This window comes from Heterodontus francisci, chromosome 18, assembly GCF_036365525.1.
Source record: "Heterodontus francisci isolate sHetFra1 chromosome 18, sHetFra1.hap1, whole genome shotgun sequence".
Taxonomy (NCBI): domain Eukaryota; kingdom Metazoa; phylum Chordata; class Chondrichthyes; order Heterodontiformes; family Heterodontidae; genus Heterodontus; species Heterodontus francisci.
Genome location: NC_090388.1, coordinates 21142587 through 21169244, shown reverse-complemented (window position 1 = coordinate 21169244; position 26658 = coordinate 21142587). Strand labels below are relative to the sequence as shown.

The window sequence follows — 26658 nt, the reverse complement described above, 5'->3', positions numbered from 1 at the left end:
ATACATGAATAGGATGGGAATAGAGGGATTATGGTCCCCGGAAGTACAGAAGGTTTTAGTTTAGGCAGGCATCAAGATAGGCGCAGGCTTGGAGGGCCGAATGGCCTGTTCTTGTGCTGTACTGTTCTTTGTTCTAATATTCCTTTCTGTTCAACATTGAACCGGAAGATCCTTATCCTTGTACCACTTCTTTTATTACCCACATAAGCTTCCCCTTATTCCTGCTATGTTTATTACTTACACTATAAATTAATTATGTGAATTTAAAAGTATACCACTTCTTTTCCAAGTTTTGCCCTTCTGATAATGCATTCCAGTCTAGGTTCATTAACTATTTACTCATTCTCCCCAAAGTCTACCTTCCTAAAATTAAGAATCTTCAGCATACTTTTCTTATCCACAGTGAATCTGATGCCAAACTCAATCCACCAAGAATTAACTGGAAGATATGAGAGAGTTCCATGATGTTATCTAACCTTAACCTGCTCAAATATTTTTGCTTTTGTTGTTCAAAATTAGATCCAGAGTGGCTTCACCCCTCACGTGCTCTTTACTCATTAAACCAAGGTCCCATCTAACATCTCAGATGTACATAAAACATCCTGTGGTACAAGTTGAAGAAAAGCTGCGGGGTTCTCCCGCTGTCCTGCGCAATATTTATCCCTCAACTTACAAAACTCGTTGTCTGTAGAAGATTGAAATGTGCAAATTGGCTGCTGTGTTTTCGACCTTTTAACAGTGACTACTCTTCAAAAGTATATATTGGTTTCATCATTATGTCATCCCGACATAATGATACCCTAACACTAGAGGGAGATTTTGATCTCAGTTTTTTTCCTGTCGAGCAGAGATGGACTGCTGTGATTTGCAGTCACCTTGGATTGTGAAATTCGATTTGAATTGTGTAATTGTGAAATTGGATTTTTAGGGATAGTGACATAGTGGTAATGTTACTGGACTAGTAATCCAGAGGCCCTGACTAATGTGGTGACTCCTGTGGAACATGAGTACAAATCCCACCACGGCAGCTGGTGGAATTTAAATCACTACATCACCATCCCCAAAAATCCAATTTCACAATTACACATTCAAATCGAATTTCACAATCAGAACAAATTTAGCAGCTCAAAACTGGGCATCTATGAAGCACTGTGGGCCACATCCAGAAGCAGGATTGCATTCAGCCACAATCTGTAACCTCATAGCTCGGCATAACCCTCACTCTACCACTACCATCAAGCCAGAGGATCAACCCTGGTTCAATGAGGAGTGCAGGAGAGCATGCCAGGAGCAACACCAGGCATAACTAAAAATGAGATGCTAACATGATGAAGTTACAGCACAGGACTACATGCATGCTAAACAGTGGAAGCAGCATGCAATGGACAGAGCTAAGCAATCCCACAACAAATGGATCAGGTCAAAGCTCTGCAGTCCTCCAACATCCAGTCATGAATGGTGGTGGACAATTAAACAATTAACCAGAGGAGGAAGCTGCACAAACATCCCATCCTCAATGATGGGGAGCCCAACACGTCAGTGCAAAAGACAAGGCTGAAGAATTTGCAACCATCTTCAGCCAGAAGTGCAGAATGGATGATCCATCGCGGCCTCCTCCTGAGCTCCCCAGCATCACAGATGCCAATCTTCAGCCAATTTGTTTCACTCCATGTGATATCAAGGAACAGCTGAAGGCATTAGATACAGCAGAGGCTATGGGCCCTGACAATATCCCAGCTGCAGTGCTGAAGACTTGTGCTCCAGAACTAACCGCGACCCTAGCCAAGCTGTTCCATAACAGCTACAATACTGGCATTTACCCGACAATGTGGAAAATTGCCCAAGTATGTCCTATCCACAAAAAGGACAAATCCAACCCGGCCAATTACCCCCCCAGCATTCTACTCTTAGTCATCAGCAATGTTATGGAAGGTGTTGTCAACAGTGCCATCCAGTGGCACTTGCACAGCAATATCGTGCTCACCGATGCTCAGTTTGAGTTCTGCCAAGGCCACTCGGCTCCAGACCTCATTACAGCCTTGGTCCAAACATGGTCAAAAGAGCTGAATTCAAGAGGTGAGGTGAGAGTGACTGCCCTTGACATCAAGGTAGTATTTGACTGAGTGTGGCATCAAGGTGCCCTTGCAAAATTAAAATCAATGGGAACCAGGGGGAAAAGTCTCCACTTGTTGGAGTCATACTGAGCATAAAGGAAGACGGTTGTGGTTGTTGTAGGCCAGTCATCACAGCCCCAGGACATCGCTGCAGGAGTTCCTCAGGGCAGTGTCCTTGGCCTAACCATCTTCAGCTGTTTCATCAATGAGCATCCCCCCCATCATAAGGTCAGAAGTGGGGATATTCACTGATGAATGCACAGTGTTCAGTTCCATTTGCAACTCCTCAGATACTGAAGCAGTTCATGACTACATGCAGCAGGACCTGGACAATATTCAGACTTGGGCTGATAAGTGGCAAGTAGTATGCGCACCACACAAATGCCAGGCAATAACCATCTCCAACAAAAAAGAATCTAACTATCTTCCCTTGACATTCAACAGCATTACTATTACTGAATCCACTACCAACAACATCCTGGGGGTTACCATTGCCCAGAAACTTAACTGGACCAGCCATATAAATACTGTGGCTACAAGAGCCGGTCAGAGGCTGGGAATTCTGTGGCCTGATTCCCCAAAGCCTGTCCATCATCTCCAAGGCATACATTAGGAATGTGATGGAATACTCTCCACTTGGCTGGATGGGTGCAGCTCCAACAACACTCATGAAGCTCACCATTATTGGGGCAGCACAGTGGCACAATGGTTAGCACCACAGCCTTGCAGCTCCAGCGACCCGGGTTCAGTTCTGGGTATTGCCTGTGCAGAGTTTGCAAGTTCTCCCTGTGACTGTGTGGGTTTCTGCCAGGTGCTCTGGTTTCCTCCCACAGCCACAGACTTGCAGGTTGTTAGGTAAATTGCCCCTAGTGTAGGTAGGTGGTAGGAGAATTGTAGGGACGTGGTAGGGGATATGGGATTAATGTAGGATTAGTATAAATGGGTGGTTGATGGTCGTCACAGACCTGGTGGGCCAAAGGGCCTGTTTCAGTGTTATATGACTCTATTATCCTGGATAAAACAGCACACTTGATTGGCACCTCATCTACCACCTTAAACATTCATTCTCTCCACCACCAATGCACAGTGGCAGCAGTGGGTACCATATACAAGATTATATACGTTGCAGCAACTCGCTAAACCCCCTTTGACAGCACCTTCCAAGCCTGTGACCTCTACCACCGAGAAGGACAAGGGCAGCAGACACATGGGAACACCACCACCAGCAAGGTCCCCTCCAAGCCATACGCCATCCTGACTTGGAACTATATCGCCATTCCTTCAATGTCGCTAAGTCAAAAACATGGAACTACATTCCTACACCAGATGGAGCAATTCAAGAAGGCAGCTCACCACCACCTTCGCAAGGGCAATTAGGTGTGAGCAACAAATGCTGGCCTTGCCAGTGACGCTCACATCCCATGAAAGAATTTTTAAAAAGCCTGAGAGCTTCAGCAACATAAATACAGGACACCCAGATATGTACACATAGCAGGCATACTGGAATTATTCCAGGTACTGATAGGATTGTAACAGAACACAACACAGAAGATATTGCTCTTGCACAAGTGTCCATTGGTATCAGATTTTAAACTAGGGAAGCAAATTCCAATGTGAAAGCAAGATTACTTGAGGCTGTCAATAGATGGAAATCAAAGACAAAGAAAAACCACTGCTTAATATTTAATGTCAGCATGGTTCATATTATGGTTATAATAGTGATGTGTTAGAGGTCAAACTTTGTACAGGATTAGTAGATGTGAATATAAAATTGGTGACCCTTAAGTGAAACTAGAGATTAAAATATTACCTCTGAGCTAATCACAAGTCACATTGACCAGTCTGAGAACGTTAGAGACAAATAAGGATGGGCTTATATGGACATCATATGCGGGTGCTGCCCACCTGAGGTTAAAGCGGAGGTATATTGTTGTTGTAGAGGGCAAGGAGCTTTACTCACCATTAGCTTGATGCTAATATTGGATACTGGAAATTCGAAGTATTCCTTGATCTTCTTCTGATATACAGCTATGTACCAGCTCTGGCTGAGCTGCCAGACTGCTAACCTGTTCTTAAGATGCTTTTGCATTTAGTGCTTCCCAGGAGAGTCTGTGCATTAGTGCACTCCACATTTACTTTGTTAAAATCTTATTCCAATTAGCAGAATCACTGACTTTTTTTTATGGATCTACAGGTGTCACAGGAATAAGGGAGCAGTGTAAATATGAAGAGCTGGAGCACCGGAAGCATTTTTCCTACAACAGGAACCAGAAAGGCTCTAAATGCAAAAGCCCTGCAGATTTTCAGCCGTTCCACTCTAAACCGACCACGGCAGATCTGAGAAGAATCAATTTTTCCCCACTGAGTAGTGACTGAAATCAGGAACTCAGCAGTGTGGGTAAGCTGACCGCTGGAGCTCTTATAAGCTGTACCATTTGGGATTTGATTGCTATTCTTAAGTAAATTTGTATATCCAACAACTTAATGCTAAATAATTCTGTTCATTACCCTATTTCAATGATATTGGGGAACCTGAAAACAGGCTTAAGGCACCTCTGTCACTGATAGGGCAAAGACAGTAGGTGTACGATAGGCCAGAATTGAGGGAAGGTAGAGTTGTTGAAGGGTTGTAGGGCTGGACTAACTGGGCATGTTTGGCACTACTCATGCAATAGAACCATTTTTGGGAGATAAGCAAAAATTGTGTTTGTTCAATTAATTAAAGAAAAGGCATAAATAATGCATTGAACATTTGGAATATACTAAAAGGCTAACACTTTACAGCGTGAACAAAGCTTTCACAACAGGTTCCGCCCTGCGTTAAACGTAGGACATCCTCTGCCATTCTTGCACTATTACAATTTCTCCCCCTTATGTCTTCTTGCTCCGGTCCATTCGTATGATGTGCAAGGAACACAAATAGAGTTTGCTGTGTATCCCTTGCAGCAAAATAAGCCAACAGCAGCAGCGTGATCTGCCGAGAATGAAACACTGTGCTGTGAATGAGCCCCAGTGTTATATCAATTCGAGTACAGTGTGGATCCAAGGCAGCTTTACGTTGCATGCAAACAAAAAAAAAAGTTGCTGTAAAACCTGAAAACAGATTAAAACAAAGACCTTCCAAGGTCAGGCAAGCATCTGTAGAGACACAGAGATCTTGTCAGTCAACCTTTCCAAGTCTCAGGACTATTCTCAAAGGTTATTATGTGCCCCAAGGGTTAGCGCTGACGCTCCTCCAATTTTCTTTTGTGTGTTGTTGGGTTCGATGGGCGGAAACAATGCAAGAGGGCGACACACACACGCAAGAAAACAGAGACAGACGCAACGCTGCTGCTCGGGAGTGCGAGCCCTTCCTTTAAAGTTTGTTGGTGGCAGGTAGCTCCGATCTCTTGAAATTCCTGGCGGAGACGGACGAGTGGAGTGGGGTGGAGTGGGGTGTGATCTTTGTGCGGTTCTTCCTCATTGTTTCTGTTCGAGGGCTGATCAGTTCCAGACTTTCCACAGAAGGAAGAGAAACATTTTGTTTTTGATTAAGAAGTTTTTGGGCGGGGGAGCCGGTCTCCTGTTGCTACCTGGAGATCGCGCTGTCTCCGAGACCGAAGCTGGTCAACAGCGCCCTTGTTTTATTGTTAAAGTGCGAGCAGGCGAGGTTTTTATTAAAATATTTTTTTTAAAAAAGGGGACAAAAAGTGTTCAAGATGAGCTATGTGGATTCGGACGAAGAACAATTCGAAATGGAAGAATTTCCTGACGGTGAGTCATCAACCGTATGAAATGAAATATTGGATGGTTACATCTCCTCAAACCCTTTTACTGGGACATTTTAAAATTAAATCGAGCATATAAACCGCTGAACTAATTTTATTCATGTGCAGTTTCAGTTGACATCTACAGCTGGGTTTGTAGTAAAAGGTCAAGATCACTAACTTTTAAATAGTTTTTATGTATTTAAGGGTTGTTTTGGTATTTTCCCTGTCGCAGCCTTATTGTAGTTCACCATATAGAAGTTTGACTTGAGGACGTGGTTTCAGTGTCAAACCAAACAGATGGAGAAACGAGGCTTATTTAGTGCATTACTCTGATTAACCCCCGCCATGTTGGTCCCCACCTCTTTTTTTTCTCGAGCACTTCAGATTAAATCAACAGTTTTGGAGTTAACAAATAGTTGGGAAAATTAAAATTAAGCCGTGCCAACTCTGTTAGACTTCTTAGCTGACGTCTTAAACTGGATGTCGTGAGGTTGGCCCTCACTGTTAAAGGGCCACTAGTTAAGTTAGGGTTCTGCAGCCTCGACCAAAAGTCTCGGGAGGCTTTGAAAAAGTATGTAAATTGTTAAAAGGACAAGAAAGCAAACTCAAAACTGGACTTTCAGATGCACCAAAGAGGCAGGACAAGAGCTCAGGTGCTCGGGGTCGTAAACAACAAATGTAGAACATCCCAGAGGTTTTCTTTGTGACAACAACCTTTTCAAGTTATAATCAATAGCTTGGTTGAAATGTTGGATTTTGAGGAGGCTTTTTACGGTAGGTAGAGGAGTTTGGGGAGGGAGTTAGAGTGTAGGTTCGAACCTGCTGACGATTCTCTCACTGAGAGTGAAGTGGAGGAGGATGGATGCACAGGAGTCCAGAGAACTGGAGAACACTCGAGTGGAGGTACAATAGAAGAAGCTTGCAGACATTGAATGGGCTGATGCCATGGAGGGTTCTTCTTAGATGAAGATTATCGCAGAGGATGATCAATCTCTGAAAAGGTTTGCTAGGAGGAGTGGTTGAGACTAGAACTCATTTGGAAAACACAGCTGGATGCTATAATAGGAAGATGGTAGGTTTGTTATTCTGGACAAATTAGATCAAGGCAGCCAACATAGTTAGATTCACAACATTTGAATAGACCTGGATTATACTGCTCCTGTGTTTGGGTGATTTTTGTTGCACTTAGAAATCCAATGCTGCCTTCCTGGGCCTGCATATATCATTGGCAGAAGAGTTGTACACAGTAGTCCAACCAAGGTTCGATACAAGTTTAGCATTTTTTTTACTATACAATTCTATATTCTGTAGAAATAGTGTTTGGTTTGTTTCTTTATGGCTTTGTTAACCTGTGTTGCTACTTTTAGTGACTTCGGTTTGTTTTTATTTAAATAAAAAAAACCTTCAAAATTGGTGACACTAATGTTGTTTTGTGAATGAACATAATAAATGCCAATGGAGAAGTGATCGTAGACATATTTTTTTACAAACTATCTTCAAGTGGCAGATCCATCCAATCAGTATCAATATTTAGATATATCTAAATTAATAGGCCTAATTAAAATTGATTTGTATTTGAAATTTGGTTCAGAGTTTTGAAGTTATCATTAACCCTTGGTTTTTTAAATTTTTGTTCATGGGATGTGGGTATCATTGGCAATGCCAGCATTTATTGCCCATTCCTAATTACCCTTGAGAAGGTGGTGGTATGCCACCTCTGGAACTACTGCAGACCATGTACACCCACAATGCTGTTAGTTAGAGAGTTCCAGAATTTTAACACAGCGACAGTGAAGGAATGGTGTTATTCCAAATCAGTATAGTGCATAGCTTGGAGGGGAACTTGCAGATGGCGGTGTTCCTATGCCCCTGCTGCCCTTGTCCTAGGTAGTACGAGTGCTCATCTTGAATGTGCTGTCAAAGTAGCCTTGGTGAGTTGCAGCAGTGCATCTTGTAGATGGAACATATTGCTCCCAGTGTGCGCTGATGGAGGGAGTGAATGTTTAAGGTGTTGGCGGATGGGGTGCCATTTAAGCGAGCTGCTTTATCTTGGATGTTGTCCAGCTTTTTGAGTGTTTTCAGAGCTGCACTCATCCAGGCAAGTGGAGAGTATTCCATCACACTCCTGACTTGGGCCTTGTCGATGGTGGACAGGCTTTTGGGAGTCAGGAGGTGAGTTACTCGCCGCAGAATTCCCAGCTTCTGATCTGCTCTTGAAGCCACAGTATTTATGTTGCTGGTCCATTTAAGTTTCTAGCCAATGGTAACCCCCAGGGTGTTGCTGGTGAGAGATTCAGTGATTGTAATGCCGTTGAATGTCAAGAGGAGGTGGTTAGCTTCTTGTTGGCGATGGTCATTGTCTGGCGCTTGTGTGGCTGCACTGTTACTTGACACTTATCATCCCAAGTCTGAATGTTGCCCAGGTCTTGCTGCATGTGGATGTGGACTGCTTCGTTATCTGAGGAGTTACGAATGGAATTGAGCACTGCGCAATCATCAGCAAATATCTCCACTTCTGACCTTATAATGGAGGGAAGGTCATTGATGAAGCATCTGAAGATGATGGGCTGAGCACACTGAGGAATTCCTGTAGAGATGCCTTGAAGCTGTGATGATTGGCCTCCAACAAACATGAATATCTTCCTTTGTGCTAAGTTATGACACCAACCAGTGGCGAGCTTTCTGCAGAGTCCTATTAACTTCAAATTTACTACGGCTCCTTGATTTCACACTTGGTCAAATGCTGCCTTGATGTCAAGAGCAGTCACTCTCACCTTGCCTCTTGAATTTAGCACTTTTGTCCGGGTTTGGATCAAGGGCGTAATCAGTTCTAGAGCTGAGTGGCAACACATGTGGATAAGGTAGTCAAGAAGGCATACGGCATGCTTGCCTTCATCGGTCGGGGCATAGAGTATAAAAATTGGCAAGTCATGCTGCAGCTGTACAGAAACTTAGTTAGGCACACTTGGAATATTGCCTGCAGTTCTGGTCGCCACACTACCAGAAGGACGTGGAGGCTTTGGAGAGGGTACAGAAGAGGTTTACCAGGATGTTGCCTGGTCTGGAGCATCAGTGAGCTGATTATTGGTGATTAAGTGCAGCTTGATAGGACTGTAAATTACACCTTCCATCGTTTTGCTGATTGAAAGTAGACCTTTGAGGCACTAAATGGCTGGCTGGATTGGATTTGTCCTGCTTTTTTGTGGACAGGACATACCTCAGTAATTTTCCACAGTGTCAGTTAGATGTCAGCATTGTAGCTATACTGGAACAGCTTGGTGAGAGATGCAGCTAGTTCTGGAGCACATCTTTAGCATTATAGCTGGGATGTTTTGGGGGCCCATAGCCTTTGCTGTATCCAGTGCACTCAGCCATCTCTTGATATCCTGTGGAGTGAATTGGCTGAAGACTGGCATCTGTGATGATCTCAGGAGGTGACCAAGAAGAGAACATCCACTTGGTACTTCTGGCTAAAGATGGTTGCAAATGCTTCAGTTTTGCCTTTTCCACTGATCTGCTGGGCTACGTCCTCATTGATAATGGGGATGTTCATGGATCCCTCTGCTCCGGTTAGTTGTTTAATTGTCCTCCACCATTCACGATTGGCTGTGGCAGGATTGCAGAGCTTTGATCTGATCGCTTGGTTGTGGGACCACTTAGCTCTGCCTGCAGCATGCTGTTTCCATTATTTAGCATGCATGTAGTCCTGTAGTGTAGCTTCACCCGGTTGGCACCTCATTTTTAGGTATTCCTGGCATGTTCTTCTACGCTGTTCCTTGAACCAGGGATTAAACTACACCCTTCAAAAATATTCTTTTGCATTTTCTAGTCTATATTTCTTTTTGTCTAATGCTATGCAGGACGTAAAAGGGAGTAGGTCATTTGGCACATCAAGCCTGCTGTACTATCGTCCCTTTATTTTTTCAAACCCAATTCCACAGTCTTTATCCATATTCTTTAATACCCTTATTTTCCAGCAAATATCTGTCTCCCTCTTAGACACCTCAATTGACTTGTTTAGGCTTTCTGTCTCATTAATATATGAGGGCTGATTTGAACTTTTGATGGTAATGGGAAAACAGATGGTAGTGGATCTGTGGCTCATCATTTCTTTCTATTGAAGTCTTATCCCTGCCTGTTGTTGCACAACTCTTTAAAATGTCTTCTGCACTTCTACTTTCATCCAGCTGCAGCCCTTATCTACTCTCATTACAGGGTGAGTAGCCAGTTGAATCAATTTTTGTGACTTGCAGCAAACCAACCTTCAAGTCTAATTCCCAGTAAATATTTTCCATGTGCAGAGATCCTATTAAAGTTAGTGTTCTGTTCTAGATCTCAGCTATGCCTACCTCCTTTCCTGTGCCCCCCCACACCCACCCCCCCCCCAATACTGCCATTGCTGTTGTGTGCATGCCAAGGGTCCATGCAGCATCTGTATTGTGCGATGCCAATGTTGAACTGTGGTTTGTCCCCAGCTGGGAACAATTCTGTGTTCTTTTAGAGGGTACCAGATTGAAACTGTATATCACGTGTCCTGTCTAATGCAGTATTCTCATGCTTTGTTATTGCATACAGACTGCAATTTCTCAGAACTTCCATCACTGTACTTCTAACTTTAACATACGTTACTTTGCAAAAGCAATCTCTGCTTCTGTGCTTTCAACAGGATCGAACTCTCCACACCATGTGGAAGTGTCAGCTGGACACCTAGCTTCATACATAAAACTCTCCTTATCACATTCTATGAAATAACTCTCATGCAAAGGAGTCATTTTCAAAGGCAGTCAAAACATTTTCAGCTACAACATGGCCCTTTTTTCACCTAGTATCCTCTTTCATGGGCATACACAAACTAGTATTCTCACGACTAACCATCAAATTCCACTTTCTTCCATCTTCATCCTTCTGCATTCTGTTATCGTAATCTTGATGATTAAGAAGCTGATGTCAGGCCCTCATTTCTTTCCTTCAGCACTAAGTCCTTGGCCAACATGATTGTGAAGAATCCAGTGAAAATACTTTCATCAGCATGTTCTTGTCACATCACACACTGGCCTATCCGTGCACTTTTGGCATATTTACTTCAGTGCTTTTACTTCCTGTTGTCTCTCATGTATGGCTTATTTTTTTTATTCATTCATGGGATGTGGGCGTCGCTGGCTAGGCCTGCATTTATTGCCCATCCCTAATTGCCCTTGAGAAGCTGGTGATAAGCCGCCTTCTTGAACTGCTGCAATCCATGTGGTGTAGGTACACCCACAGTGCTGTTCGGGAGGAGATTCCAGGCTTTTGAACCTCTGGCAATGAAGGAATGGTGATATATTTCCAAGTCAGGATGGTGTGTGGCTTGGAGAAAACCTTGCAGGTGGTGGTGGTCCCATGCATCTGTTGCCCTTGTCCTTCTAGGTAGTAGAGGTTGTGAGTTTGGAAAGTGCTGCCAAAGGAGCCTTGGCGAGTTGCTGCAGTGCGTCTTGTAGATGATACACACTGCTGCCACTGTGCGCCAGTGTTGGAGGGAGTGAATGCTGAAGGTGATGGATGGTGTGGCGATCAAGCAAGCTGCTTTGTCCTGGATGGTATTGAGCTTCTTGAGTGTTGGAGCCTCACTCATCCAGGCAAGTAGAGAGTATTCCATCACACTCCTGATTTGTGCTTTGTAGATGGTGGACAAGCTTTTGGGAGTCAGGAGGTGGGTTAATCGCCAAAGAATTCCTAGTCTCTGACCTGCTCTTGTAGTCACAGTATTTATATGGCTGGCCCATTTAAGCTTCTAGTCAGTGGTAATCCCCAGGATGTTGGTGGGGGATTCAGCGATTGTATTGCTGTTAAATGACAAGGAGAGATGGTTAGATCTTCTCTCTTGTTGGAGATCGTCATTGCCTGGCACTTATATGGCCCGAATGTTACTTGCCACTTAATCAGCCCAAGTTTGAATGTTGTCCAGGTCATGCTGTATTTGGACACGGATTGCTTCAGCATCTGAGGAGTCACGAATGGTACTGAACATTGTGCAAACATGCCCACCTCTGACCTTATGATGGAGAAAGGTCATTGATGACGCACCTGAAGATGTTTGGGCCTCGGACACTGCCCTGAGGAACTCCTGCAGTGATGTCCTGGGGCTGAGATGATTGACCTCCAACAACCACAACCATCTTCCTTTGTGCCATGTTATGACACCAACCAGTGGAGTGTTTTCCCCTGATTCTCACTGACTTCAATCCATTGAAATTGGTGAATAGTAACCAGCTGGACTGTGGAATTAATAGATTTGTGTCTAGCCAGAGATGCAGCAATCTACTGAACTGTGCTAGAGGTGCACCAGGATTAGGGCCAGTGCAGAGTCACTTCGAATCCCTGAATCTTTGTCCTTATTAGAAACTGATATACAAGTTATCTTTTGTCCTTTAAGGTCTGTTATTTCCTATCCACCGGTAACATTGAAATAGTTAGAATTATTGTTGATTATTAACATAGTCTTTTGAAAAAGATTCCATAGTTCTAGTAATACTAACTGAAGAGGTCAGGTAAAAGTTATTTTGTATTCCTGTCTTTTATATTGTTTGTGGATGAGTTTGGAAGGTGTCTGAATGCTGTTGGAATTGCTATAATCCAGATCTAGAATTGTTCCTTGTTTCTTTGAGTGAACTGCACTGATACATGATATCACAGTAAAGACAAATCAATTCAATGAGCCATGCACACCAATCAGATTCTAAATTTGAACAGTAGCTGTGTTGAGTTAGTTGGTAATATTTTTCCCCCTTTTTTTTAAAGTCAATGTTCCCAGTCTTGATTGCCAAGGTAACTGGTTGATATTTTTCATGAAAAACTGTGCAGAATTGTCAAATGCGCATACCCAAACACCTGTAAATATCCCAGAATCTCATAATAAAAACAGAGTTTAATTTATTCAGTTACCATAAACCAATAACCCTGTACAGTGGCCATCCATTTACCCATACTGCAAGTACTATTAATGAATGTCACACAGAACCGGTTCAGCCTCGGCAGCAACTGTTCCCGTTGTCAACCAACTCATTCATTCTTCACTGACTAGGCTGAATTCTGATGTCAGTGGAGTCATATACCGGCATTAGTTGTCCCTTTCAGAAAGGAGGTTTGAAAGAAAACAAAAAGTCTCTCTCCAACATTTTCTGTGTAAATTTCAGATTTTCTTAATTTGCAGTTTTGTGGGCCCTTTTAGGATCACTGTTTAGGCTGCTGAACACCATTCCAAATGAACAGAGCATGTATTCAACCCATTTGTACCTCAGAATTATAAGTGGCCTCCCCTGTGAAACAGGCAGCTAGCTCTCTGGTTGCCCATCTTGGAACTGTTTTCAAGGTGGGGGTAGCTGGACTGCCTATGTAAGCAGGGCGTTGAGTAACGCACGGTCATTTTCAGCCACGACCATCCAATTTGTGTAGAGGTGCTTAAAATTGGCCCCATTAACACACAAAATGAAACTAATATGTCATTATTCTAAAAGCTAAGAATGCAACAAAAAAGCATAATTTGAGATGTTAGTAAATGGAATCTACAATATCAAAACCACTGTTACTTTATCTTTTATTTTACTATGATCCCACAAATGTGACAATGCTTGAAAGTTTATGTAAATTGGTATTCTGTGTATATTATCAGAGAGACAGAGTTGAACTTGTTTTCATTTAAGAAATGAAAATTGAGGGGACACAATCCAGATCCTTAAAATGCAGTTTATTTGGAATATATTGTGATCAAAGAACTGAACAACTAAAGTATTAGTTAGGTAAATTTCAAACCGGATTGATTATTAGAATTTTCTCCCCTTACAGGGTAATAGACAGGGTGAGGCAAACACTTAATGCAGTTGATGCTGTGTTGTGTAACCCTTTTATAAGTAGGTTAGTGGAGATTATGGTTAAAGAGGAATAGTTAGCTATAGGGATATTGTGAGCATGGAATCCCTGAAAGATTAGATACTTTTTGAATCCCTATAACCAAATTTCTCAACTGTCATGGTTACCATTGCACTGTGTCCATTTAATCTCTCAATTTTCTTGCTCATTTGCCTTGGTAGAGGAGCACTGCAAATCTATTTAACTTGTGCTTAATTTCATTTTAAAATCAACATCAAAGTGATAGATAACTGTCATTTATTATAGTGTTAGCTTCTCTTTTAATTTGTAAGTAATTGCTAATAAGATATAGTTTACTTACATTCGCAGTGGAGGTAGGTGGAAAGGCAAGAAGAAAAAAGGATTGCTGAAAAAGAGACATGTTGTCGAAGCTTTTTGTCTTGCACTCATCAGGACAGATGCAAGAATGCCGAATTTCAAAGGGAGCAACTATTTATATTGTATGAGAAAAGGATGCTGATTGGTTGGCAAGTCGACTCTAATAGGTCGAGGCTTTTGTTTAATTCAAAAAAGGTGCAATGCTTGGACATGTTCCTTTTGCCTGCAGAGGACAGGTCTCTGTGTATGCATATATGTAGCTTCTAGCAAGCATAAGTGAGCCACGTTGCGAGCCTGACTGATAATCTTAAATTGGTTGTTAGTGTAATTCTTAGTTCACTTGGGATTGTTCAGTCAGTGCTGTGCAATTGTGGAATCACATCTAACGTCAGACATTGTGTTCTGAATTTTGCAGGTACGGGCTGTTTGAGTACAGTCAGTATTCTGCCTATTGCAAACAGCCAAAGGGACGTGCTGTTTGATATGATCTGCATATATTCATCTTTCCTGATGAGTGCAAGTTGAAAAGCTTCGACAACCTGTCCCTTTTTCAGTTCTGTACTACCAAGAAGAAAAAAGGACTTGAATTTACATAGTGCATATTAATTTCTTCAAAGTATACCGAAGTATCGCACAGACCATGAATTACTTTGGGACTGTTCTTCGATCATCTTGTGACTAGCAAGGTCCTACAAACAACATTTTGGCCAGGGCACCAGGAGATCTCCTGATCTTCAAAAAGTGCCATGGGATCTTCAGTGTCCACCTGAAAAAGCATCTAGTCCTTGGTCTAAAGTTTCTTCTGAAGGACCGATTCTCCAATATGCAGTACTGCGCTAAAGTGGCAGCAGAAGAAAAGGAAGCCTCAAGAAAGCAGACTGTATTTATCAAAATCAGAACTATAACTGTTCAGCGAGGTCTGAATCTGCAAAGTGATAAAATATTGCACCTTTATTTATCATGCTGCAGGGGACGGACACAATACAAAGCTATAAAAGACCCACGTGAACTGCAGAGTCCAATCTGTGCAACGTGAGAAAGATATAGTTAGCTTCTCAATATGGAGCAGTGTCTCAAAAACTGCTTATCTTGAAGTCTGATTTCTGGAAACCCCAGAGTTTCAGCTGCACTTCAACACTCTATTAATTTTAAAAGAAAATGCCCCCATGGAAAGTTAGAGTTTTGCACATCACATCCTTTTGGCTATGGAATTTTATTCTAAGCTGTGCTGTTCTAAGGATCTGTGCCCTCTGATATGCAGCAGTTTAATTACAGAACGAGCTAGCCATTGCTTGCTGAGCCACATTTCCTGAGTGGTGGAGTAAGCTGAAAAATCTGGGACCTGTACATTGGAACCCGAGTGTATTTCCTGCACATTTTTCTGTGCTTAGAAGAACCAGACTTGAAGCATTTTTCTGTGTTGTTGAATACGGCTGCCTGTTGGCATTATGTTCCCTATCATCATTACACTGCCTTACATACTCAATAAATAATAGTTTACATCTGATCAAGAGTAAACCGTTTCTTTAAAAAGTAAAAAAAAAAATCCCCCAATTTTTATGGAGTGTGGTTTCTGTTAAGTGTCTATTAATGTGAAGTTCTGTGATTTTAAGTGCATTGCTTTGCAGTCCACGCCCCAGCCCATCATTGTAAATGGAAGTTCCATAACATCGCACATCTGTTATAGTTTAGACAGTGTAACTGTTATGTTCCAAAATCCTCAAGCAGCTGCAAAACTGTTCAAGTATTGCAAAGTAAAAAATGTACTCACCAATTAATTAATTAGTTTTGTCCTCTAACACTATTTCAAATTCTGGAAAATGAGTTTTATGCTGGACACTGTCATTCAGTTTATTCCTTTATTTTATTGATAAACAATTTTGTAGCAGCCAGGTCAGATTCTGTAATGTATTCTCTGGGTACTTATGTGGAAAGTTTGAATCCATTGGTCATATGACTCTTTTGCATTACAAGCCATTTGTGATTTTATGCATGTTTCACTATTTCCATATTGTTGAAGGTTCTGACAAAGCAAGGAAGCTGTTCTTTGGCAGTCTATAAATAAAATACGCCTGTAAACATCCCATGTGCATTGACTTAATATTAACTATTTGAGTTCCAACCTCCATTAATTATATGCTCTTGCTTTAATGTAGCTCTTTGATCATTCATTTGTGAATGCAAAATGCTGAGTCTTACTCTCTATATCTTAGATCTATCCATGGGTAGACTGTGATTTGATTGGCCTCTCTTTGGATTGAACAACACACGTTTGAGCTGTGCATAGGGCATTCAGTAGTAAAAAGGAATATGCTGGTTATTTGCTTATCCAGTGTCATTGTATGCAAACAGAAAACATGGGTTCAGCATTTGTTTAATATAGCCTGACTGTTGCAAGTTGGGCAGTAAATTATTCATGTATCGAAGGTGGTGATATTCTAATGGGATTTCCTGTTCTTTCATTCCTCCTGTCAGCAATGGTAGCTAAGGGTTATCAAATGGGAGGAATAATTTAGGTTTCATTCTTTTTTATTCAGTCGTAGCCAGACAAGCACCTACATTGGATTTTCTTTCCGTTCTCACACTGTTGTCTCCGGTGTCCCCCAAGGATCTCATTGGTCCCATTATACTTTTCATCTACGTGCTGCCGCTCAGCAATATCATGCAAAAACATGACATCAGGTTCCACAGATATACTAACAACACCCAGCTCAACCTTGCTACCACTTCATTTGGCCCTTCCACTATCTCTAAATTGTCAGACTGCTTGTCTGACATACAGTACTGGATGAGCAGAAAACTCTTCCGATTAGATATTGGGCAGACATTGACTTCCCAATATTTAGTTGGAAGAAATTTCTGCTCGTCCAGTACTGGATGTCAGACAAACATTTTGACAATTTAGAGTGTGTGGTGGGGGTCAAGCCGATGTCTTCGACCTCCACCACAAACTCTGTATCCTGCACACCGACACTATCCCTCTCCCTGACAACTGTCTGATGCTGAACCAGACTGTTTGCAATCTTGGTGCTGTATCTGACCCTGAAATCAGCCCCCTGTTTCTACCTCAGCAATGTTGTCTGACTCTGGCCTTGCCTCATCTGGTCTGCTGCTGCTGAAACCCTCATCCATGTCTTTGGTACCTCTAGACTTCACTATTCCAACGCTCTTCTGGCTGGCATCCCATATTCTACCCTTCATGAACTTAAATTCATCCAAAACTTTCCTGCGAGTATCCTAACTAGCACCAAGTCCTGTTCACCAATTAACCTGTACTCATTGACCTACACTGACTCCCAGTTAAGCTACGCCTTGATTGTAAAATTCTTGTTTTCAAATCCCTCGATGGCCATACCAATCTCTATAACCTCTTCCAACCCTACAAACCTCTGAGGTCTCTGGGCTCCTTTAATTCTGGCCTCTTGCGCATCCCTGGTTTTAATCGCTCCACTATTTTATGGCTGTGGCTTCAGCTGCAGAGGACCTAAGCAGAAGTGAAAAAGCAAATAAGAAAAGCAAAGAGGGAACACGAAAAGAGACAGACAGCTAGCATTAAAGGAAATCCCAAAGTTTCCTATCGGCATCTAAATAGTAAAAAGGTGGTAAAAGCAGGATTGGGGCTGATTAGGGACCAGAAAGGGAATTTACACATGGAGGCAGAGGGCATAGCTGAGGTATTAAATGAGTACTTTGCATCTGTGTTTACCAAGGACGAAGATGCAACCCAGGCAATGTTGAAAGAGGAGGTAAGTCAGACACTGGAGGGGTTTCAAATTGATAAAGAGGAAGTATTAGAGAGGCTGTTTGTACTTAATGTCGATAAAACACCAGGACTAGATGAGATGCATCCAAGGATACTGAGGGAAATGAGGGTGGAAATCGCAGAGACACTGGCCATAATTGTTCAGCCTTCCTTAGACTCGGGTGGTGCCAGAGGACTGGAGAATTGCGAACTTTACACCCTTGTACAAAAAAGGGTGTAAAGATAAGCCCAGCAACTACAGTTTAACTTCGGTGGTGGGAAAACTTCTAGAAAAAATAATTCGGGCCAAAATCAGTGGTCACACGGACAAATGTGAGTTAATTACTGAAAGCCAGAATGGATTTCTTAAGGGAAAATCATGTTTAACTAACTTGCTGGAGTGTTTTGAGGAGGTAACTGGGAGGGTTGACAAAGGCAATGCTATTGATGTGGTGTACATCGACTTTCAAAAGTCGTTTGACACAGTGCCACACAACAGACTTGTGAGCAAACTTGTAGCTCGTGGAATAAAAGGGACGGTAGCAACATGGATACAAAATTGGTTAAATGACAGGAAACAAAGAGTAGTGGTTAATGGATGTTTTTCGGGCTGGAAATAGGTTTGTAATGGAGTTCCCCAGGGATCAGTGTTGGGATCCTTGCTTTTCCTGATATATATTCATGACCTAGATCTTGGTGTACAGGGCACAATTTCAAAGTTTGCAGATGATACAAAACTTTGAAATTCTTCCAAGTTTGCAGATGATACGAAACTTGGAAGAATTGTGAACTGTGAGGAGCATAGTGTAGAACTTCAAAAGGACATAGACAAGTTGGTGGAATGGGCAGACAGGTGTCAGATGAAGTTCAATGTAGAGAAATGTGAAGTGATTCATTTTGGTAGAAAGAACATGGAGAGATATTATAGAATAAAAGTGTACAATTCTAAAGGGGATGCAGGAGCAGAGGGACCTAGGTGTATGTGTGCATAAGTCATTGAAGGTGGCTGGACAGGTTGAGAACACAGTTAATAAAGCATACAGTATCCTGGGCTTTATTAATAGGGGTATAGTGTACAAGAGCAAGGAAGTCATGCTAAACTTGTATAAGACACTAGTTCGGCTCCAGCTGGAGTATTGTGTCCAGTTCTGAGCGCCGCACTTTAGGAAAGATGTGAGGGCATTGGAGAAAGTACAGAAAAGATTCACGAGAATGTTTCCAGGGATGAGGAATTTCAGTTATGAAGATAGATTGGAGAAGTTAGGACTGTTTTCCTTGGAGAAGAGAAAGCTGAGAGGTGATTTGATAGGGGTATTCAAAATCATGAGGGGTCTGGACAAAGTAGATAGAGAGAAACTGTTCCCACTCATGAAAGGATCGAGAACAAGAGGGCACAGATTTAAAGTATTTGGTAAGAGAAGCAAAAGACATGTGGAAAACTTTCTCACACAGCAAGTTGTTAAGGTCTGGAACGCACTACCTGAGAATATGGTGGAGGCAGGTTCAGTTGAAGCATTCAAAAGGGAATTAGACGGTTATATGAAAAGGAAGAATGCGCAGCGTTATGGGGAGAAGGCAGGGCAATGCTGAGGGAATTGCTCTTTCAGAGAGCTTGTGCGGACATGATGGGCCGAATGGCCTCCTTCTGCACTGTTGCGATTCTGTTGTACAGATCTCATTGCAAAATAAGAAAGGTCTAGGTTAACTTTTTATTGTGTACTCAAAAACAGATGGTTCCTGAAATGTGAAATGCTCTTGGCTCACAGCACACACTTTATCTCATCACGCAAGTGACATGCTACCAAACCAGAGTCCCTATCCTGTTGATTTAATAGGGTGGTGCCACTATGGTAATAAATAGAAGAGAATCTGGCAATACATTTTGGTACGGCATTGATGTTGAATTATCAATGACAGCTGGTGCTACCATAAAATCTAGTGTGATGGTTTAACCTGAGATTTTATTCAATGGCTGGCAAGAAAGTTAATCCTACAGGTCACTGCATTCTCAGGTTCACAGATCATTAAAACTTGCACTAAGTGCAAGCCTTATACCAGATTTTCTATTTAACTTCAGTTAATTACGTTTTCAGTAGAAAATGTAGGAAGGTAGGGAATATGGCTGAAAATATGCACTGTAGCAAAATGTGATTAAGTTACAAAATGTGTACCAACTCTGTTCTTGACAAGGTGACTAATAAATAGAGTGCAGCCACTAGTTAATGCACAACAAAGAAACCACTGACCTTGAATTTATTTAATAAGCATAATCTCAAAGGAGCTGAGCTTTTCTGAGATGAATGGGAAGCAGAGTCTTTACAGTACTAAGAATTATTGCCAATTATGCACAAAAACAGGGCAGAATACAACTTGGAACTTATCAGCTTAATATTTAATGTTAGAGAGTGTTTTCCTCCAGTGATGAGTGCATTGGACACAAGACAAATAACACAAGAATACTGCCAAAACCTGGTGCCAGCCAAAAGCACATCATCTGTTTTTCTTCCCTGTGTCTATACCCCACCCCACTCCGCCAGTAAAGACACAAGTCAGGTAGACGGTGCCTGACGTGACCTGAACCCACCATCAGCTGCAGGCTGTTCTGTCTATTGTGTAAAAACAGTACTCAGAAGGCCTTCAGAACCATAGATGATGTCAAATATCATCAAAATAAGGTTACTCGTCTTTTTCCCTACTCTTTTTTTTTTGCTGTCAGCTGTTTCTCAGATCGTTTGATTTGAGTGTGTCTGGGCTGCTACTCCAATTAGGTTTCTGATCAACATTGAGACAGGATAAGCCTAGCTGAAATCGGAAGGAATGTTAGGAAAGGATGAAAAAATAGGTTTTGAGGAGGCTTTTGAAGTTTGGAAGAGATGTAACAAGGCAGAAAGGTTTAGGGAGAGAATTCCAAACTGCAGTGATAGGATGGATTAAACTTGACATTCAATAGCATTACCATCACTGAATCCCCCACTAAAAACATCCTAGGGGCTACCATTGACCAGAAACTGAACTGGAGTAGCCATATAAATACCGTGGCTACAAGCGCAGGTCAGAGGCTAGGAATCCTGTGGTGAGTAACTCACCTCCTGACTCCCCAAAGTCTGTCCACCATCTACAAGGCACAAGTCAAGAATGTGATGGAATACTCTCCACTTGCCTGGATGGATGCAGCTCCAACAACACTCAAGAAACTCAACACCATCCAGGACAAAGCAGCCCTTGATTGGCACCCCATCCACAAACATTCACTCCCTCCACCACCGACGCACAGTGACAGTAATATGTACCATCTACAAGATGCACTGCAGCAATGCACCAAGGCTGCTTAGACAGCACCTTCCGAACCCGCGACCTCTACCACCTAGAAGGACAAGGGCAGCAAATGCATGGGTGCACCACCACCTGCAAGTTCCCCTCCAAGTCACACACCATCCTGACTTGGAACTATATCACCGTTCCTTCATTGTCGCTGGGTCAAAATCCTGGAACTCCTTTCCTAACAGCACTGTGGGTGTACCTACATCACATGGACTGCAGCGGTTCAAGAAGGCAGCTCACCACCACCTTCTCAAGGGCAATTAGGGATGGGCAATAAATGCTGGCTTGGCCAGTGATGTCTACATCCCATGAATGAATAAAAAAAACTGTGCTGCTTATAGTGGAGGAGAGGGAGGACTCAATAGTCCAGGCTCTCAGGAGCCGGGGTTAGAATGGGATGTTGTAGAAATGAAATGGTGCAAGGCCATGTGGAATTTGTAAGAACGAGGCTTTTTTTTAAACAACAATGACGACTTACATTTATAAAGCACCTTTAACAAAATAATAAGGTGCTTTGCAGGAGCATTATCAAGTAAAATTTAACTCCGAGCCACATAAGGAGCTATTAGGACAGGGAAGAGGTAGGTTTTAAGGAGCATCTCAAATGAGGAGCGTGAGCACAAGGGGCTGAGAGGTTTCAGGAGGGAATTCCAGTGCTTGGGACTTAGGCAGCTGAAGATATGACTGCCAATGGTGGAATAATTAAAATCGATGATGCACAAGAATCCAGAGTTGGAGGTGCAGAGATCCCAGAGGGTTGTAGGGCTGAAGGAGATTACAGATCAATTGTGGGGGGGGGGTGCAGTTTGGGTGAAGGCAGGAAGCGAGGTCTGGAAGGATGGATGAATGGGATCCAATAGATTGGAGGCAACTGAGTTCTGGATGAGTTGAAATTTGTGAAGGGTGGAATCTGAGAGTTTGTCTGAACAGATGTTGTAAGAGTTGAGTTTAGAGTGACAAAAAGGTGGATGGAGGTTTTCGCCACAATGGAATGTGATTGGGCCAAGCTGGGCAGTGTTCTAGAGTTGGAAGTAGGTATTGTTGGTGATGGACTGGCTGTGGAGCTTGTGATGTAGCTCAGGGTCGGACACAGCACATAGATTGCATACTGTTGGATTCAGCCTGCGTGAGCAGCTTGGCAAATGATGGAATCGGGGTTAAGAAGTGGAATTGCTGACCTCGAATAAAATGTGCTTTTAGTTATGCTGTGGTTTAGTTTGTGAAAGTTTTGGTTCATTCACAACTCAACATCATAGGCAGTCTTGAAATGTAGTGATGGTGAGGTAACAATGGGTGTCATTGGCATAAATAAGGAGCTAACCACATATTGACAGATAATGCCTTGGAACTGGTTTTCCATTTCATCTGACTGCTGCTGAGTATTTCTGTAAGAAATAAACAAGTAAAACATGTTTAAATAACTTTATTTAAGTATAAACAAATATACCATTGAAAACTGTAGGAGAATATGGATAGGAAAAGTTACAATCTGTCACAGGACATTCAGAGATTTTGATGTTAATTCTTTAAATCGGCAGTCTTGTGGCATAGTCTAATGGTGTAAATTAATGCATTGTGATTCCCCACATTGTGAGTTCCCATCTCAAATTACCTGTCTCAGGAAGCTGTACACTGACGTCACCACAACTTCATAGTCTGTCCTCTGAGGGTAGCACACAGGTCTGAATAAGGTACAGGACCACAAACTCTCACTGACTTGTTCCTGCTGAATGGTCTGGTGATATATCTCTTTCAAAAAACAGCCTCTCATTTGATTACATATGCAGCACTGAAGCATGTTCATCTGCTGTAGACAGCCTGCACAGTGAAGGGTTAACCTTACATTGGCAGAAGTCCACATTTCAGCTGAGACCAATTCCTTGGCAGAAAGCATTGACCTATATTCCAGTTTCCTCTGTTATCTTTGCTTTGACTTTGTACAATAGCATTCTAGAACTGAGCAACATGTGAATTAATCAAAAAATAACAATATATCGGTAAAATAAATTTATAAACGAGGTCATCATTATTGAATTTGAAACTTAAGTCAGTTGAAAAACTGAGGAGCTTAGCTTAAAGTCATCCTTGATTCTATCCATTTTTAAGTAATTGTTCTTGGGATGTGGACATCACTGGAAAGGCCAGCATTTATTACCCATCACTAATTGCCTTTGAGAAGATGGTGGTGAGCTGCCTTCTTGAACTGCTGCAGTCCACGTGGTATAAGTACACCCACAGTGCTGTTAGGGAGGGAGTACCAAGATTTTGGGCCAGCGACAGTGAAGGAACGGCGACATAGTTCCAAGTAAGGAACTTGCAGGTGGTGCTATTTCCATGCACCTGTTGCCCTTGTCCTTCTAGGTGGTAGAGGTCGCGGGTTTGGAAGGTGCTGTCTAAGGAGCCTTGGTGCGTTGCTGCAGCGCATCTTGTTAGATGGCACACACTACTGTCACTGTGCGTTGGTGGTGGAGGAAGTGAATATTTGTGGATGCGGTGCTAATCAAGAGGGCTGCTTTGTCCTGGATGGTGTTGAGCTTCTTGAGTGCTGTTGGAGCTGCATTTATCCAGGCTGGTGAAGAGTATTCCATTACACTCCTGACTTGTGCCTTGTAAATGGTGAACAAGCTTTGGGGAGTCAGGAGATGAGTTGCTCACCGCAGCCTCTGACCTGTTCTTGTAGCCACAGTATTTATGTGACTGGCCCAGTTCAGTTTCTGTTGTTGGGGGATTCAGTTATGGTAATGCTGTTGAATTCACAGGGAGATGGTTGGATTCTTCCTGGAGATGGTCATTGCCTGGCACTTGTGTGGTGTGAATGTTACTTGCTTGCTTATCAGCCCAAGCCTGTACATTGTCCAGGTGTTGCTGCATTTGGGAACAGACTGCTTCATTATCTGAGGAGTTGCAAATGGAACTGAACAGTTTGCAATCATCAGAAAATATCTCCCCTTCTGACCTTAGATGGAGGGAAAGTCATTAAAGCAGCTGAAGATAGTTGGACCTCGGCTACTGCCCTGAGGAATTTCTACAGTGATGGCATGGGGTTGAGATGATTGGCCTCCAACAACCACAACCATCTTCCATTGTGCTATGGAGAGTTTTCCTGGATTCCCATTGTCTTTACTTTTACTAGGGCTGTTGAGGCCACACTCAGTCAAGAGTAGGCTGATGGGGCAGTAATTGGCTGCATTGCATTTGTCCTGTTTTTTTGGACAGGACATACAGAGGCAATTTTCCACATTGTCGGATACATGCCAATGTTGTAGCTTGCACTGGAACAGGTTGGCTAGGTGTGCAGCTAATTCTGGAACACAAGTCTTCAACACCACAGCCAGGATGTTGTTGGAGCACGCAGTCTTTCGTTTATCCAGTGCACTCAGCCATTTCTTGGAGTGAATCGAATTGGCTGATGATGTTGCTGGGAACTTCAGGAGGAGGCTGAGATGGATCATCCACTCTGCAGTTCTAGCTGAAGAAAGTTGCAAACACTTGGCTTATGCACTGATGTGCTGGGCTTTGCCATCATTGGGGGGGGTGGGGTGGTGGGGAGGGGAGGATATTCGTGCAGCCTTCTCCGGTTAGTTGTTTAATTGTCCTCCATCATTCACAATTGGATTGGCAAGATTACAAACCATTTATCTTAACTGTTGGTTTTGGAATTGCTTAGCTTTGTCTATGGCATGCTGCCTCTGCTACTTAGCATGCATGTAGTCAATTGATCCTATTATTTTAAAATCTAAATTTTAGTTTTAAAGAAGCACCATTACTGGGAATGTAAAATGTTAGGAAAAGCCCAGTGCCATTTTCAATGGTGGTTTTGCACTACTGTTTTTGTAACTCAACGATGTCATCTAACCATGTTTGATCAATACATTTGGAAAATTAGACCAGTAAGTGTCCAATATTGCCAGTTTTAAAAACTGCACTGCAACAATTTGCATGGGAGCAGACAAAGAATCTGTGAACGTGGCCGCAAGTGACTGGATGGTGGAAAAATTTATTTAAGTGTAATTTCCCTACTGATCCTGAATAAGCGTTCCCAATTAACATGACAACTGTTTAACAGCAAAATGTAAGTTAGAGATAACTTTGCCAACAATCAAAATTTAGTCTAGTTCTGAACATTTTTATATTATCAGATCTGACGGTGAAAAGACTAATCCTTATTTTTCACTGAGTAATTTGTCACTTAACTAGAGCATCTTTGTTTGGGAAGTGAGCTGAAACTTTGCAGTTAACACTGGAATATAAGTTGGTGGCTCTTGCCTTCCGATTTGCTGTGTATAACTGACTGCAGGCTGCTTAAACTGACAAATAGCAGCCTATATTTGGCCAGATCTCTAGCTTCTTGAAAATCTGGAATAATCTCACATATAAGAACACCTACAACTAAGATGCCATATTTTCTAATTGTTCTGAACACTGATCTTCAGTTGTAACAACCAGACATCCAAAGATGGCAAGTTGATGAGTTGACACAGCTTTAAGTATAACCTTATGGCTCTCTCAACTTGTTTGACTGATTATATCAGAGTAACAATTCCCTTGGTCAACATGAATTATAACAAGCCTTCAGTTCATTAAAATTATTGGAACTGAAAATGTATTGGATTCTAAATGGGCGGCTGATCAGCATCATTATGCCCAGATTGCAAGTTGAAAATCTACCCCAGTGAGCTGAAGACAAGTGGCTACACATTTATAACAAGAAAAATCTTCCTTTACAGGCTTGCTCAGTATTTGACTAATACAAGAGCAAACTCATGCAGGCAATCCAACTGTTAAAACTGTACTTTGTATGGAAGCCATCATCTGTCATCTATGTTTGGTGCCTGCTACTGCATTCGCAAAAACCTACACTTTATTCAGATCCAAATTAGATTCAGTCCTACTTCACGGTTTGCTAGTTATTTACATATACTCTGGTCAAAGCTAAGCCCTGGTATTATAATGAAGTCATAACATTTTTGGTCCCACTAGGCCAGCATCTATGCACAAATAATGACTTCCTATTTCCATTTTTTTCCTTAATTACAAAGCCCTTTGAAATGTCCTGAGGACGTGATACAGCACGATGTAAAACTCAGTTTGTACTTTTCTTTCATTCTTTCACGGGTGGCTGGTCACAGCACCAGTTTTTATGCCAGGAATACAAATTGAAAATCTACCTGATATGTCCAATGGAATCACAAACACATTCCAAAATATTTCACTAATAAAAACTTTGGAGAAATTATTCAGAAACTAATACAAAAGCAAACTCTTGCAGGCAAGTTCTCTCTCTCTCTCTCCCCCCTCCTCTCTCTCTCCCTCTCTTCCCCCTCCTCTCTCTCTCCCTCTCTTCCCCCTCCTCTCTCTTCTCCCTCTCTTCCCCCTCCTCTCTCTTTCCCTCTCTTCCCCCTCCTCTCTCCCTCTCTTCCCCCTCCTCTCTCCCTCTCTTCCCCCTCCTCTCTCTCTCTCTCTTCCCCCTCCTCTCTCTCTCTCTCTTCCCCTCCTCTCTCTCTCTCTA

The 26658-nt window shown here is 42.3% G+C and overlaps 1 protein-coding gene across 3 annotated transcripts in view; it reads left to right on the top strand.

Annotated features, from left to right (window-relative positions):
* The first annotated feature begins 5422 nt into the window (after positions 1-5422).
* The window catches only part of ano6 (anoctamin 6), a 159528-nt gene continuing 138292 nt past the window's right edge, over positions 5423-26658 (top strand). For 2 of the 3 annotated variants that reach the window (XM_068050391.1, XM_068050390.1), the window contains exon 1: positions 5498-5867. In XM_068050391.1, coding sequence (XP_067906492.1) covers positions 5813-5867 — 55 coding nt within the window. In that variant the 5' untranslated portion in view covers positions 5498-5812. The other variant, XM_068050389.1, reaches the window with a different exon arrangement.